We start from the raw sequence: 17680 nt of genomic DNA on the forward strand, positions 1-17680 counted from the left end.
TGTATCCAAATTAGGCAAAATGCCAGAAGATGAGGACTCAGCTCGAGCACCTCTACAGCTTCTACCACGGCCTTTTATACCCCGTTCGCAAGTACCTCTTGTGCTCATTGTCTATTCGCGTTAATCTGTATTTACTATTTTATGCATCAGTTTACAGTTCCAGTGTTTATTAACAGATATTTTATGAAAACAGTATCAAAAGTGTAACGTTTGTTTTCGTACGACGCAATGTCTACCAGTGTTTATCGGTTTTACACAGTATCAGTATACACTAACTTGAGTATTTTTAGTACAGCCTATCTATAGTAGTCACAGTATATACTATCTATAGCATTTCCAGTTTTTAAACAGATATTAGTTCAGAAGACTTACAGGATCGGCGCTAGAGATTCGATATGCCACACATTTAGTAAAATCATTTCACGTCATTTAAAAATCAGTTCTTAGAGAATTGAATCTTAAAAGCCCAAATCCACAGTCGAGTTTTACAACCTGGCTCTGATACCACTAAATGTAACACCCCAAATCTGGCCTGGACATTATGGCCGAATCTGGCGATGTCACATGGTAGTGTGTTTGAAAACCGTAGGTTGTGTTGGAAAGCTGTAACTTTGATTAAAACAATTTCCACTTAGAAAATTATAAGAATTTCTTATTAATTCTAAAGTCGTCTTAATTAATCAGTCGAAAATTTTCAAAACGTTTAATCTATGCGGAAGCTTTTAAGATAGTTTACGTATTTTTGTATATTTTGTTAAAACGTTTGATTCATTTTGAAAACTCGATTATTCCTATCACAAACAGTTATAAACCAAAACGATATAAATCTCAAATTAAAAATAAAAATCCAAAGAGGCCATTATTACAATAAAATACCCCCAAAATAAAATCAAAATTAAAATTAAGTGCTAAGTCAAATTAAATAGGTCGTGTGGCCACCGCTGAGTCCTTCGTCGCGCCGATCCGCCTATGTTTGGGGATTACCTGTACAGTCAAATCAGAAGGGTGAGTTTACAAAAACTCAGTATGTAATCCCATATAAAGCAAACAAACAGAAAGCAATCACAATCTGGGCCTAAGCCCTTTTCAGTGTCAGAGACAATACCAGTTTGGGCTTTAGCCCATCTCAACACACAAGCAATCATGTGTTTGGGCCTTGGCCCATTACAGTAGCAATAATCAGTACAGTAACAGATTATACAACATACAGGTCCTACCCAGCCAGCCTCTACACTCCATCTCCGTCCAACCCTACACTCCATAAGGGGATATAATCAACCTACCCATCCTTATACTCCAAAAAGTACCGAACGCAACACTAGACAGTAATTTTGCAGTTGAGCTGCCGTAAATTAGGCTCGAGGCCTTTCAGTACACTTTCTTCGATCAAAATAACCCCCACCCAATGCAATGCATCATAAAGACATGTCATGGCATCATGTAATAATAAGTATAAGGTATTTAGCATGCTCAACATACAAACATACATATCTATCTCATATAGGCATATAACAGTCTTTCAATTATTTTAGTCAATTAAGGGTCTAGGTAAACTTACCGACCCTACAGTAGGTTCACAATCGACTTGGGCGATCCATGCAACCTTAGTAGTCAAACAGTGAAAATGGGCCCACAGGCCCATGTTGCAAGCCCAGGTAGGCTCATACGCTCGTGTGGCCCACACGGCCCAAAATGGCCTTGGCCGAGTGGTCTCACAACTTGACCCAATATTCCCACACGCCCAATTCGGCCCGGCCCATGAATCGCACATGGCCAGTCTCGTCGATCACATGCTCATGTTCAATCACATGGCCTACCACATGGGCCTAAAAAATTGTCCAAGCCCGGCCCAAAAGAAAATTGCTAAGCCCGAGCCTGACCCAGCCCGACCCATATTAAATATATATAAAAATATATATTTGATTAAAAATAAAATATATATATTTGATTAAAAATAAAAAAATTGCCCGGGCCAAAAAAATTTTACCCGAGTCCCGGGCCGTTTTCTAAACAAGCCTAGTTTTTTGCCCAAACCCATATTTCGAGCCTATATTTTTACCCGAACCCTCCCGTTTTTTGAGCGGGCCGTCGGGCCGGGTAGCCCAATCCATGATCACCTCTAGTCCTAAGCGAAACAATAAAGTGTGTCCCTTTTAAAAAAAACTATAAAATATAATAAAATAAAAGCTAAAAAAATTTTGAGCCATAAGAAATAAAACATTTATAGTGAAAAATTAAAAGTTCTAAACATTTAATTAATTTATTTTAATTAATTTTTTTTCACATATTCAAAACTTAAAAAAAATTTATACTCCTTCCAACTTAAGACCACCTGCGACTGCACTGTCAAACTAACCCAAAAGCATATAATAATTATGCATTATAATACACCAATATCAATATTCTAAATTCTTAAACTTACGCATATAACGAGTCATTATTTATCAATATGTTTTTGGTCATTACTATTTATCAATAATTATTGACTTGACTTGGTTTAGATTGGTATAGAAATTTTATTGACTTGGGTGTTCTTTCTTTCCTCTTTCCCTCTCAAAATAAATAATTGATTAAAATACGTGATAAAATTTTATATTATTTAAAAATTAAAATTTAGTCATTATTATTTTAGGAATTTAATTTCTTTTTAAATTTCAAAATTTATATACAACTATTAATAATGTTAAAATTGTTTTATTAAACTTAAGTTCATTATAACATCATCTTTTGTAGTTACATGATCACTAAGTGAGTATTTTCCTTTTTATTTCAAAATATCACATCAGTAAATTTAATAAAATAATTTAATTTTATTAATAGTTAGACTTAAATTTTAAAATCTAAAAATAAAAATATTAAATTCTTGAAAATGAAAACATAATAATTAAATTTCAAAATTTTAAATAATAGATGGAATATTTTAACCTAAATAAATTAATTGAAACAACTAGCTGTATACATTTGAACAACCGGTTGAGGTGGAATATATATTTATATATAAAATACCGTCATATTTAATTAATTATAAATTGATTGTATATTCAATGAGAAAATAATCTGAACCTATATAATATAAAATATAAAATTGATTCAAAATTTTATAAATAAGAAGAAATATAATAATATTATTAACTTTTAACAACCCATCTATTAAACTATGTGATCAATTAATAAAATGCATTAAACAGTGATTCAACTATAGTGTCAAAAAGATTTAATATTTATCTTTTATTTGTTTATGAATATTGATTTATCGAATTTTTACTTAAAGCTTATTAGTCAGATTAAGAAGAAAAATTTAACAATTTAATGATTTTAAAAATTATCAAATAATTTAATGATTTAAATAAATTTTTTAATAATTAAATGATATTTTATAATTTTTTAAAATTGAGGTAGTAAACGTAAATTTACTAAAAGGATCTATATATATGTTTTCATATCTGCAATTAGTGATTAACTGATTGACTTTCTTTAGTCAGTAGAATCAAGAAAATCATGGCAGGTGCTGCTGAAGATTTGAAGGTGTTGGGGACAAAGCAGAGCATGTTTACGCAAAGAGTTGTATGGGCACTGAAGTTGAAGGGCGTTGAATATGAGTTCATTGAAGAAGACCTTGTTCATAAGAGTTCATTGCTTCTGGCACTGAACCCAGTTCACAAAAAAGTTCCTGTACTCGTTCATGACGGAAAGCCCATCGCCGAATCCAAAATCATCCTCGAATACCTTGATGAAACATGGAAAGAAAGGCCTTTATTGCCGGAGGATCCTCGGGAGAGAGCAAATGTTCGTTTCTGGGCTGCGTTTATTGATGACAAGGTGATGATATATATTGATTTCAATTTATGAACAAATTTAAGAATTTTTATTTTTTTCACAATTAATTAAAATTTCATTATGGGAAACTTGTGGCTGTAGTTGATGGAAGCATCGAAGAAAGCATTTGTTTCGACCGGAGATGATAGAGCGAAGGCGATGGAGTCGACGATGGAGGGCTTAAAATTACTGGAACAAGAGCTTCAAGGAAAAAAATATTTCAGTGGAGACGAAGGGATTGGATATTTTGATATCGTAGCGGGATGGATTGCATATTGGTTGCAGTTTATTGAAGAAATTGGGGGTTTCAAAGTAATGGAGTCAACCAAATTTCCTTGTTTGGATGCATGGATCAAAAACTTTCTGCAAGTTCCGAGCGTCAAGCAAAGCCTTCCCTCACCCGATGAATTGCGCAATGTCTTCGGCGCAATTCGAATGGCTATGCAAAATGAAATAATATAATTTTAAGTGTTCTGTTTTTTTTTTAATGTTATTTGCATTTTTATCTTTTGTAGCTGATAATTGGTGTTTGCGTGTTGGGCTACTGTATTTGTCTGTTTAATAATGAAAATGTTTTAAAGTTCCATTTTGTGTTGAATGGATTGCTCTTGTGCCGTGATAGAAGATTTGTATTAATTTCAATTTCACTTCACATTTAATTTTAAGCTCCAACGTTGGACAATCTAATTCAAAAAAAAAAGAAAAAAGAAAAAAGAAAAGCACAACCCCTTCTCTCCCATTTGATAAAAAATTTATTTTATATTCGCGTTATTATGTTACGGCGTTGATACTATCTTATGGTCCCTTGAACTTGAGCATCTTCTAATTACCTAAGGTTCTTTTTTTCAATAAAGGGATTTTAATGCAAACAGTTCAAAGAGAATCGAAAATGGAGTGGGGAAACACATGTTATTGGTCGCGAAGTTAATCAACCTTTAAAATGGATATTTTCTCATTTAAGCTTTTTTATAATTTATAAAATTTTAAATTATTAACAATAAAATTACACTTTGATTTTATTTTTTAAAAATTATAAAGATATAAATTATTAAAATAATAAAATTATATTTTTACCATATAAAAGGATACAATTGAATTTCCTCCAAAAAAAGAAATTTCTTCAATGTAGTGATCTCTAAAGCTCATAGCATAGGTCCTACAACTTTTTTTTATTTTAAGTCAGTCATTTCTAAAAGATAAATCACAAACAAAAAAAGATAAAAAAGGCGACACGGGTTCAAAACCAGCAATGTGGTAGGGAGGCCCAAACAGAAAGCATGTCTTCCTTTTGAACTTTTCATTCATTTTGAATTTCTATATCATTAGGGCAGGAAAAAAAAACAAAGGAAATTTAGAGCATGATCGTGAATCAACTTCGATACCTAAGGGCCAAGTTTTACTGTTCCAACTTTTTATCTTAATTTATGCACATATTATTACTTTTTTTTAATTCAATAAGATTTGGCATATGTCGAATAGGAAATATGAATCTAGTTAATCATCCAAAAATAATAATTGAAACTTTAATATAATCTTAATAGAGGAGCTCTAGATAGTTGTTTGTAAAACTAACAAAAGAAAATGAATTAGAAAGATTATGTTATAAGTATTCATATTTTTCAAAAATTTAGAATTTAATTTATGTGCTTTTAATTAATTTTAAGAATTAGTATCTTTATTGTTCAGATGTTTAAAATTTAGGAATTTTAAAAATTATTATTAATATTTTTTTGTTAAATTCAAGTTCATAATAATATCATTTTTTAGTTACATGATTATTAAGTGGGTAGTTTTTTATTTCAAAATGTTACACCAAGTTTTAAAAAAGTTAACGGTATTAACAATTAGAATTAAATTTAAAATCTGAAAATGGAAAAATTAAATTATTAAAATAAAATATAGAGATTAAAATGCATTTACTGCATATTTTAATCCAATTTGAAAATGTAGGAGATTATCTCGTAAACAAAACAATAAGTAATTCAAAATGGTTTGGATGATACTAAAATTGAAAACGAAGAAAATAGAGAAAAGTCTAAGAATGATTCTCATAAGGAAAACTTGTAAATCACTAAAAGGCATAGACAAGTTTGTAGATTGAAGTAGAGAAGTGGATTTTCCACTCATTTTGATTTATTTTGAGCTAAGTTCATGTCTTAACATTTTCTTTGTTCATTATGTAGATATTTATAGATAGATAATTATAGTTTAATATAAAAGGTGTGATATTAAGCCAATAGAAGCCATGAGCAAAAATGGTTGTTTAAATGAAGGTTTAGTAGTGGAGTTTGCTAGCATAACATTGTTCTTTCATCATGGTGGGAAATATGAAATTTACAGTATAATGATGTTCAATAGTTCATGTTTATTCAAGGACGATGTCTCTCGGAGTGGCCACCTTCTTGATGGAAATAAATGTTGTCACTAAATTTAGTATATCATGTAATGTGAAATGTGAATTACTATTGTCCGATAAAAATACATTTGATTATTGAAATGTGATTTATAATAATGTCTTTGTAACCTAGTTAAATGGTTAAGATACCGTAGACATGTCAATGGGGGATTAGATGCACGCTTGATTTAGAAGATTATGTTTATTTGCCTTGTGACAAAGCTCTAAGGTGCATTATGGATCCAAATCTAAGGTGTTTGGATGAATACGCTCCTAATAAAATATTTAGGGTGTTCGGTTGGTTAATTCGTATATTTAGCTTTTATTTTGCCAAGGGTTAGGATTCATTACCTTTATGAAAAAAGTTAGGTTGAAATTGAATAAATTATTCTTAAAAGTGTTTAAATTTTATATTATGCATACTTTTGCATACAAAGTAATTTTTATGAACAAGTCAATTATGCAGGGAAATTATCTAAATTCATTATATGATGAGTTGTAATCTTATTTTTGTGATGCTATGCCTGATTACATGTAGAATTTTTACTCAATGGCTAGTTGTGAGTAAATCAAGGTATGTATTGTGATTTTTTGAATTTACTAAGTTTTATGTTTAACGCGTGATTGTTTTTGTTTTTTTCGCGTTGATTAACTTGATTTTGGAAGCTCAGCTAGACTAATGGATCACCTACTCACAACATTGATATTGTCGAAACCATTTTTAAGTTTGAAAAACAGGAATCGACTTAAAAAGGAAAATGGGAGTCGCCACCGATCTTTTATTAAGGTGTGATCGGTTCACCAATAAAAATTTTAGGTCTGCGAGATTTGAGAAAAATAGGTCCGGGAGTCGGTTACGCACGAGGAAGGGTTAGCACCCTCGTAACGCCCAAAAGTGGTACCGAATCGATTGTTTAATGTCTTAGTGTCAAATTTTTGAAAAGATTTTAAAATACGATACTTTTATTTTGAATAAAATGAATTGGACGATGAGATTTACTTATTTCAAAGAAATAAACCGTCACACTCAGTAAGTTAGAGTGCAACATTTTAAATCCTCAAAATTAAATTTATCTCTTGACTTTTAAAACCTATGCATTTTGAGAGGATTTCCGATTATCTGGATCAAATGAGAAAATCAAAACCCAGTAAGTTAGGGTTCGATTTCACAAAATTCCTAAATATCGAACATTGCCTTTATTTTTTTTAAATCTTCGTCTCGAGAAAAAAAAACATGTCATATCCAATGCGTTAGGACACAACGTGTCAAATTCCTGAGAATGAGCTTTTATTTATGTGTTTTGATTAAAGAAAATTTCCGATTATTTAGATTTAACGAGGGAAATTGGAACCCAATACGTTAGGATTCAATTCTCTCGAGGATTCCAAATTTCGAATATTGCGTTATTTTGAAAACTTTTGTATGAAATGACTTTGACATTTGTGATTTTTCGAATGAATAAAAAAATGGAATAATAATATAGAACGTAAAGAATGATTTGTAAATAACATACACTAATGAATTGCGAATAATCAATAGGCAAATACAAACAAACATAGTACAATAATCTCAATCATACATTATGCCCATGCTAATAGTATCGACGTCCAAAGAATGAGCGAATTATCAATAAAAATGAGTTATATGTGTAAAAATTAAAATAAACAACATACATATGTGAGTTTAAAATAAGTCAAAAATGAAGATAAAAAAACAAGTACCATAAAAATATTAACATGAAGTTTAAGGTGAATATTGTATATGAAGAAAACCAAAATACATGAAATAATATATACATGTTAATTTAAAATAATGTTACACATGTGAAATGAAAATGTTAATAACAATGTGAATGATAATATATACATAATAATATATATAAAAAGGGTTGAAATAAATGAAATATATAAAATAGGGCTTTTAAAAGAAAATATTTATTGTAAATATAGGAATAAGTAAGAAAATATATATAATAACATGAAATCGGTAATATAGTATATGTACATGTATGTATGAAAATAGTTTAATATGAACTATATACATATATAGATAGAGTATTGTATAAGAATATTATTGTATAGTGAATTTTAAAAGTGTTATAAAATAAAACCATTAGAAAATGTATAAAATATGTTGGATTAATATAAAAATAATAATAACAAGTTTAAACATTCCAGTACTATTAAATTTTAAGTTAAAAATATCATATTAATAAATAATTGAATAAATAAACAAACGAGCAAATTTAAATCAACTAATAAGGATTGGATTGAATTTGAAACAAAATTAAAGGAAAAAAACAAAAATAAAACAAAACTGAGGGCCAAAATACGACACGCGGATTAAATGAGGACCAAATAGGAAATATTCCCTTTCCTCAAAACGCAGCGCCTTGACATGGCCTCAAATGCAGCAAAAATAAAATGTCTGGTCAAATTTAAAAGAAATAAAAGGATTGATCTAAATACGCTATAGAAGAAGGAGGACCATTTGTGAAAATATCCCGCTCAACACCAAAACGCGCGGATCCTTCCCGGGTCGGGTCACCGCGCGGGTCAAGAGATAGATATGGCATTATACGACGCCGTTTTAGGGCCATTGAAGCAGGCCCTAAACGACGTCGTTTTTATCACCTTATAAAATCCCCTAAATTAAACCCTAATCAAAATTTTCGCCACTTTTTAGAAAGTAAAACTAAAAAATAAAAGAAAAACAAAGCCCTAGGCTTCTCTGTTCTCCGCTGCTCTGTGCACTGAAGGCATCCGAATGGTTTCCGATCTTAACCCATTCTCCGATGACGAAGGAGAGGGTCAAAACCTAGTCACCAGGTATGCTCTCCCTTCCCTTTTATTATTTCATATATGTATGTGTGATAATGAAGAACATATTGAAGAAAGCAAGGAAAAAAAGAAAAAAGAACAAACATTGAGATTTACCTTTTAAAAACGATCTCCTTTTTTCTTTCTTTTTGTATTTCAATATCTGTGTAAAAAAGAGAATCCTTTACATTGTTTTTTAATCGGCCTTATATCCGAATCGAATAGAAGAGAAAAAATAAAATACCCAAAAAAAAAAAGAATAAAAATACATCTTTTTTCTGCTATTTTTTCTATTTTATATTTTCTGTTGCTCTTGTTGGTGTTGTTTGTCCATTTGTTGCTGCATGCAGGCGTATGACGCCACCGGGCGTGGAGGCGGTGGTGCACGTGCGAGGGCAAAGCTTGATTGCGGCGCTGGAGGCTCACCATTACTGCTAGGGTTTTCGGTGTTTGGGGGGCAGTTGGGCCATGATAGTTGGGCTAGATGGGGTATTCGGGCTAGGTTAATTGGGTTTGGGCTTAATTTATTTTGGTTTGTAATCTGGACATTTAATAATAATTTGGTTTATTTATTTATTTTGGGCCGGACAATATTAGGGTATTACAGATATCATCCGAGAGTATGGAATTTTTATATAGAAGTTTTGACTCCTAGTGACATGTATTAAAGAGTCTTTGATTTATACATACATATATATATATATATATATATATATATATATATATTTGTTTCATACTACTCTTGGGTCTTGTAATTGCGATGGATGTATTTAAATTTCATTTTGTGATGTTGCTTAGTAGTTTGAGTCTTAGGTGATTACGACAGCTATTGGTGAGCATACACACTCATAACTCTCATTTGATGCGAGCTTGCATTAGTTGATGATGAAACTACAATAAAAGTATTAGGGAATTTCTTGTACTTAAGGGTGGATTGCATTTTAGTCCGTCTATTTAAAAAATGGGTAAATTAGTTTTTATACATTTTGAATTGTGCAAATTAGTCTATCCGTTAAATTTTATCTATTAAAATGATGATGTGAAATGGTAAACTCATGCTAAATTTTTTTATGGGTAAACTATAAAAATGTCACCCAACTATGCCTTTCATTCTATTTTGGTCACCCAACTATTAATTTTTTTTATTTAGTCACTAAAATTTTTCGAAATTAAGTAGTCTAGTCACTCTGAGCTGATGGAGGCTTTTTTTATTGGTCTAGTAACAAAATTAGCTCTCTAATTTTTACACATTCTATCAATTTGATCCTAAATATAAAATTTAGCCCTCAATGTTTACAAAAAATTCATTTTAATTCTTATTCTAAAATTTAATAAATTTGGCCTCAACAGTTACAAAATCTTTCAATTTAGTCATAATTTTAAAAAATTAAAAATATTAAAAGAATATTTTTAATCCTTTATAACCCATCAGCTTAGCCATGTGAGATATTAAAATAAGAAACAACATTTTTCAAGTCACTTGTAGCATTTTCTTTTACTATAATTTAGGTTTCACACTGGATCAAGCCAATTGATTTGGAACCTATTTGAAATAATTGGTTGCATTATTACCTGACCATATAACGTTTTTAATGCTTTTATTTTCTTTTGGATCTTAATTTTTTTTTGTATTTTATCCCAACCTTTTAAAGTTCTTTTGCAAATGACTTCAAAGACGATACTCTTTTTCTTATTTTAATATCTTACATGGGTTCGTCGATGGGTTTTAAAAGGCTAAAATGATTTTTTAAATATATATATATATATTTATATATAGAATTTTAGAGTTAGGACTAAATTGAAAATATTAGTAAATGTTGAGGGCTAAATTTTTTAGAATTAAAACTAAAATGAAAAATTTTGTAAACATTGAAAGATAAATTTGTTGAATTTTTATATTTAGGATCAATTTGATAGAATGTGTAAACATTATAGGGCTAATCTTGTTACTACACCAATAAAAAAACTTATATTAGGTAAGATTGACTAAAATATTTAATTTCAAAAATTTTAATGACTAAATTGAAAAAAATAATAGTTGGGTGACCAAAATAAAACGAAAGGGATAGTTGGGTAACTATTTTTATAGTTTGCTTATGAAAAATAATTTTCAGCATAGATTTAATGTTCCACAAAATCATTTAACAGATAAAATTTAATAGAGGAACTAATTTGCATGTTTTGAAATGTGTAAGCGCTAATTTCTCCATTTTTTAGTAGAGAGGTCGAAATGCAACCCGCCCCTGGGGTTTTCCTAGTACTTTTACTTGAAACTATTTTGATTGGTTTTATAATTGCCTTATTATGTCAGTCTTGTTTAATGAAATCTGTTTTTGGTTAAAGGTTAAATGTTGAGTAGGAAAAGTTTTACTGTATATGTTCACCCTTGAAGCACACTACTTGTTGTTTTGTTTAGAGGTGTTTCGAAATGAATTTTAGGTGTTAAGAACTCAAGATTTCGGTCCCCTGCACCTAGGGTTGGTACCTATGGTGTAGGTATCAATTTCTGCTTAGAGTTCAGTACCCTTGTCAAGGTATTCTATTGTATATCTTTACAAATATTACAATCTGTTAAACTTGTAGTAAATCATATTTCTATATCTATTTTTAATTTTCTTCTGCCTTGATGAACATACACTAAGGCGCGATCACCTTTCAAGCTAGATCCACATTGTGGAAGATCAACTTCCTTATGTGAACTTAAGGTGACATTTTTTGCAAGTCTAGTAATTCTTTCTTAGTTAATATGACCAAATCTTAGATGCCAAAGGTATGTCTCATTAATGAGAAGTTTTAAGTCTTTTATTTAATAATTCAATTTCAAGCAGAGTATACATCTTTGGTTTGATAAAATAGAAATTATTATTCATTCATCCATTACAGATAATAGTATGATTTCTAAATATTGCAACACTATTATTAAAATGTCACAGTCAAACTGTCTTTAAATAAACATGCACCAGAAATTAAATTTCTTTTGAAACTTGGTACATAGAAAATGTCTTTCAAAATAATCTTCCTAAAATTATCAAAATAAAGATGTACATCTCCCACTGCTTCAGCTTCCACACTTGTCCCGTTTCTGGTTCGTAACGATAGACTTGTAATGCCCCAAAAATTGGTATATCTGATTTGTTAAATTTCATCATTAATAAGTATTTGCTTCTGTGGTTAAGGGCTTTGATTGTGTGTTTGAGGTCATGGGTTCAAATCTCTCTTTTGGGAAAAATTCAGTTATTTTTGTTCTTAGGCCTGTCTCTATTTATCCGACTTAAGTATTATTTTTGATCAAGTTGTGACAGAATGAGCATGCTGGTTCTGAAGTAAGGTGTCAGCTTACCCTGTGGTCTTGTGTTTGAATCCCTACATGAGCAAAGTGGCGAAATTTTTGTTATTTCCGTTTGAGCCAACCATGTAGTGGCTGTGATTTAATTGAATTATGTTTGTGGGGAAATATGATAAGATATCAAAATTTTGAGATTGTTGAGATTGTGTTGTGTTAAAAAAATATATCTAATTATTATTTTATTTATTTTATTTTATTTTCTCCAAGAATCTCTTTTCTCTTTCACATATCTCACATTCTCCCTATTCGCCCTTTCTGCTTTTTTTTGCTTCTTCTTTCTTTGTTCTACTGTATTCTTTTTTTTTCTTTCCTTGTTGGTTCCTATTTTGTCAAGAACTCATCTTTTAATCTTTTTTTTCTCCAAATTCAATTTTATTGGGGTGTGATTTTTGTTATCGCCTTATCATGTAAGTGCTTTTTGAATTTTCCTTTTGTACCAAATATTTATTTAATTAATATTATCATTAGTTTGTTATTGGTGGAAGGTTTTGAGGTTGGGAACAAGTATTTTTTGTTGTTTTATGTGATCGAGGTTGTTTTAATTGAGAAATCTTTTGGATTTAGGTGAAGATTTTTGGACTAACGATCCTTCGACGAGTTAGATTTCTGTGGAAACTGTTGTTTCGTTTCGGGTAAGTAATTGATGCTAAGTCTGAAGTTAATTGGTGAGTTTAGGTGTAATGTTTGGACTTTGTGGTTGAGAAAAGGTTTAATTTTAGGAGGTCGTTATTGATTGAACGTGTCAAATATCGTTTTTAGGTTCTGGAAGTCTCGTGGTTGCATTCATATCAAAATCGGATTAGGTGTGTAACAAAACCTAAGAACATAGCGAACGAAAAAAAGCCGAAATCTGAAAAAATCGACGCTATACAGCTATGTGCCAAGCTGTGTAGTAGGTTATGTGTAACAAACGGCCGTGTGTTAAACCGTGTGAGCCACACAGTCTAAGCCAATTGGGTCGTGTGGGCCACACGTGTGTGTGTGAGACTGTGTGGGCCACACTTGTTCCGTTTCTAGTTCGCAACAATAGACTATTATCTTTAAGATCTTTCATTTACTTGAACCTTTATAGAGAAACACACACAAGGTTAGTAGATCTAAGAATCAATGACCTAGTGGTCTATCAAAGCTTCCACTGAGCAAATTTCTATCTTAAAGAGTTTTATACATTTTCCCTAGGTGTCTAGGTAATCCTTCAACTCTTTGTAGTTGGCCTTAAAATACCCTTTCTTGTTGTAGAAGAAACACTTAGACTTAGATATGTCTTTAGGCTTTTGGGTTTATTTCCTTTCCACTTTAGGTGGCCCAAATGACTTAGCCTTGTTTCTTTTAGCATTCTTTCCTTTCCCTTTATAATAAGAAGAAATTATTAAGTTTTTTTTCTACTTTTTGCACTAGCTGACTGCCATTTAACATCTAGTCATAGGATTGTAAGTCCTTCATAAGTTTTGTAAGCGCCAAATTCTTGTTTCCAAGGTTATATGCGACCCTAAAGCCTGCAAAATCCTTGGACAAGCTTTTGAAAACCATCCCTGTTGGCCTCATTATCTATCACCTTAACAAGGTAACCCATAAGAGTAATCATATGGTCTTTGACCAGAATGTTAGGTTTTTGTTGGGTTTTCATCAAACTAGATAAAACCTATTGTTGAGCCAAAGAAGCTTGGCCTCCAAACATGTCCTTTAATTTTTTTTAAAATCGCTTTGGTAGTTTACAACTCTCCTATTGTTTATAAAGTGTGCTGGTCTTGCTAACATATAACAACGAGCTGTCTCATTAGAATCCTCCCAATGTTTTCTAGCCTTAGCTTGAGATGCTAGTGGGTATCCATTATCAAGAACCATTTTTAGTTTCTCACAATTTAGGACAATCATGAGGTTCCTTTTCCACTCCTTAGAGTTATTCATGTTCAGCTTATTCTTAGCAAATATATTTAGTAAAGGAGTAAGTGCCATTTTTCGATTTGAAAAAAATAAAATATTCATTCATCAATATTTTTTTATTAAACAAATATTAAGAAAACCTTTTGCAACATACGATATGCATTAAGATCATACATGCATCTTACATTAAACCTTGAAAGCATTTGTAAGCCATTGCAGTGATAATTCCTACACCCATTGAATTAAGTCACCTTGGGGCAATCTTAATCAACTAGTAAGAACATGTATTTCCATCCAATTAATATGTGAACCTAATTCTTTAGGTATAAATAATCATTTCACATTTGACCATCATTCTAACTTAAGCATAACTTCTTAAGAAGTTACTTAACTAGGATGGTCTTGAGTGTATAACCACCAACTCAACATCTATCATTTCATGTACCACGAATGAGTCATCTTGGGACAATCTCAATGAGTAACATGTAGAACTAGTTGTCTTATATAAAAAATAAACTTCTTTAGTGAATTCCAAATGATAATACCTAACTCAGGGCTGACAAACTATTATATGGTATCAGAAGAAAGTTATTTATTTTAAGGAAATCTCCTTAGTGAGATCCATATAACAATACCTACCTTGGGGTTGACAAATTGTTATGCCATCATAAGAGACCATTGATGGAGGCTGTAAATCTTGTTTAAGGACATTCTCCCACTCAATGTTTTAAAAAACATGCAAGGTTTTTATGTTTGGTTTCAATCATGAATGATTAATAAATGTATGACAAGTTCATGTGACATTCTTTTCCAAAACTATATGTCATGCTTAGGACATGTATTCATGAACATATTTTGCATTCAATTTAAATATAATAAATGCAGTCACTGACCACTACCACATCACCACCATCGACCACCGTCGGACCATTGCTGGTCTTTTACCGATTGGCTAGGTCGGGTTTTTGTCATCTCGACCAGTTCTAGATGCGTCTCAGTTTACTTAGTTGCGCAAAAAATCTTGGTTACATAAGACTTATGTTGTTTCAACTCACGTGAATTATTCTAAAAAATAATAAAACCTACGTGTAGATGATACTTCACGATCTAATTACATATCTCAAAAAATTATTAAAATAATACTTACAACCACTTGTAATTTTTAGGAATCACAATTTTGGTAAAATTACTTTATCATATAAATAATAAAATAATAAAATAATAAAATACATTTATTCACATACATAATCCAAAACATGCTTATAATTATAAGAATGTCACATCTTATAAAAAATTAATCGAACATGAAGAAGAGAGTAAATTCGGTATCGATTTATACTATAAATATAACACAACTTGACTTGGATACCAATTTCTAGAAAAAAATCCAGTTTAAAAATGATTTTCTATCATAGCGAAAAACTAAAATTTTGAAAATCAAGTCAGTTTGTGATATTTATAGCAATAATTATTTTTCGAAAAGTACTTATGCTTTGTGCGAGACAGATTCTAAATGTTCCTAGCTTTCAACCGAACTACATTCTCCATTAATCTCGTACCATGAATCAATTTGAGTGTGTGCTCAACAATTATGAATCAAACATAGAACCAAAAACAATTTCTTACTTTCAATAGGAAAGTAACTCTCTCTCAATAGAAACCAGTAGAGTTGTTATTCCCAGAAAATAAAATTTATACTTAGAAATTAAATTCTCACTATTTTCAAATAGAATAATAATATCTCAAAGTTGTGTATTGCTTGTGTATCTTTAGCTTTACCAGTGCCATCTGTTTATAAGGAGAGATAGAAGAATCTTGGTTGAATTAGTAGAACACAAATAATACTTATTTGATAAAAAAACTAGTCTTTTAGTATAACTAAAAGAGGGCTTTTGGGGCCACTCCGATATTGGGCCCAATTATATGTGTTTATTAAACTTTTAACCTAACACTTTATAATTTAATTCAACACAATGCATGTTTTTTCTATTTCCCAAAATAAATATTATTTATTAAATTAATTTAAATTAATTTTCCAATTAAATAAAATTTCAATCCAATTCTAATTCGTTAAAGTCATGGAAACTTTATTGTAAAAGAATCTATTAAAATATATATTTAAATTTTCACATTCAACGGATTCACAATTACCAATTAACTTAATTCCATTTTCAAACTTCAATTATTTAATTAAATAATAATTTGAAAAACTTAAAATTAATTCTCATGTCATTTTTATACTTAGTGAGAAACCACATTCATTTCCGAATGTAACTCATTTCTTTAACTTTATCATTTTTATCCATTTCTGTTAATTTGATTCTGTATGTAATTCATTTATGGCTTCAACGAGCTAGCGGAAGGATTTATTGGACATATTAATTATAAACTAATTTAATCATGAAGTCATTTCACTATAGTATCACGATTGAGCTCTACTTAATTACATACCATTACAAAAGTTACTCAATCAGTGTTCGTCCAATGACCTTGTCATAAGTGTGTTACCCTCATAGGATATCCTTAATTTCTTTTGGATAAATTCGTTCTCCTAATATGATGCTATTTTATCTCTTGTGATCATTACATCTTTAATGAAAAGTCAATTACTATCTATTAGTGATCAAATCATCCATCACAAAGACGGACGACCCGTGACCACATTTACTTTTCATCAACCATGTAATGCCAATGAGAGGATATCATTTACCCATGTTTTGGGCTATAAATTCCACCAATATGAATGATGCTACATACTGCAAAAGTTGTATACCCAACGCATCAACTTTCACTTCCTTTTCTACTTGAACTTAGGTTTTTACTTACATCAAAGTATACGAGTCACACTTACATAGTCCATCATCCACTCAATATTCATGTATGCCACACTATGAACATCACAAATGAATAAAATCCATAAAAAGAATCAAGATCTATTCTACTTGGGTCTTGTCCAATTTATTGTCAGTTCAGTTAGTCACATCTATGGCTTTATCTTCTAATAGTCATCCGCTCTGATGCTTAAGACAAAACATCTTGTACTTTATAGATGACATATTCATCTTTCATTTGGTTTGCTCATTTTCAATTATACATGTTTAGGTTCATCTACTAATACAAGTTGTCTTTCAGTATTATAATTCGACCATGCAATATTGCTTAGTATTAGTTAAATAACCAATGAGTCAATATTTGCTTTCATTTTGCTTTGTGTGCAAAAACCATTGAGGACAATATACAAAGGGTATTAATATAATTTATGAATAATTTTATTAAACCAATATGTTTGAAAAAATACAAGTTTACAAGTAAATATACTACACTTAGGGCACCAGATCCAACAAAAGGACCATATAAGAGACATGCTTATATTGGTCCAAAAATGCCTTGGCAAGATCATTCCATAATTTTATCTTATT

The 17680-nt window shown here is 30.6% G+C and overlaps 1 protein-coding gene across 1 annotated transcript; it reads left to right on the plus strand.

The window, feature by feature from the left end:
- The first annotated feature begins 3445 nt into the window (after nucleotides 1-3445).
- On the plus strand, nucleotides 3446-4400 carry LOC105784493 (probable glutathione S-transferase). Its single transcript, XM_012610396.2, has 2 exons — nucleotides 3446-3819; nucleotides 3919-4400. The coding sequence occupies exons 1-2, from the start codon at nucleotides 3499-3501 to the stop codon at nucleotides 4276-4278; spliced, it is 681 nt and encodes a 226-aa protein (XP_012465850.1). The 5' UTR covers nucleotides 3446-3498; the 3' UTR covers nucleotides 4279-4400.
- The last annotated feature ends 13280 nt before the right edge of the window (nucleotides 4401-17680 follow it).

The sequence above is a fragment of the Gossypium raimondii genome, chromosome 13 (genome assembly GCF_025698545.1).
Source record: "Gossypium raimondii isolate GPD5lz chromosome 13, ASM2569854v1, whole genome shotgun sequence".
In the NCBI taxonomy this organism is placed as follows: Eukaryota; Viridiplantae; Streptophyta; class Magnoliopsida; order Malvales; family Malvaceae; genus Gossypium; species Gossypium raimondii.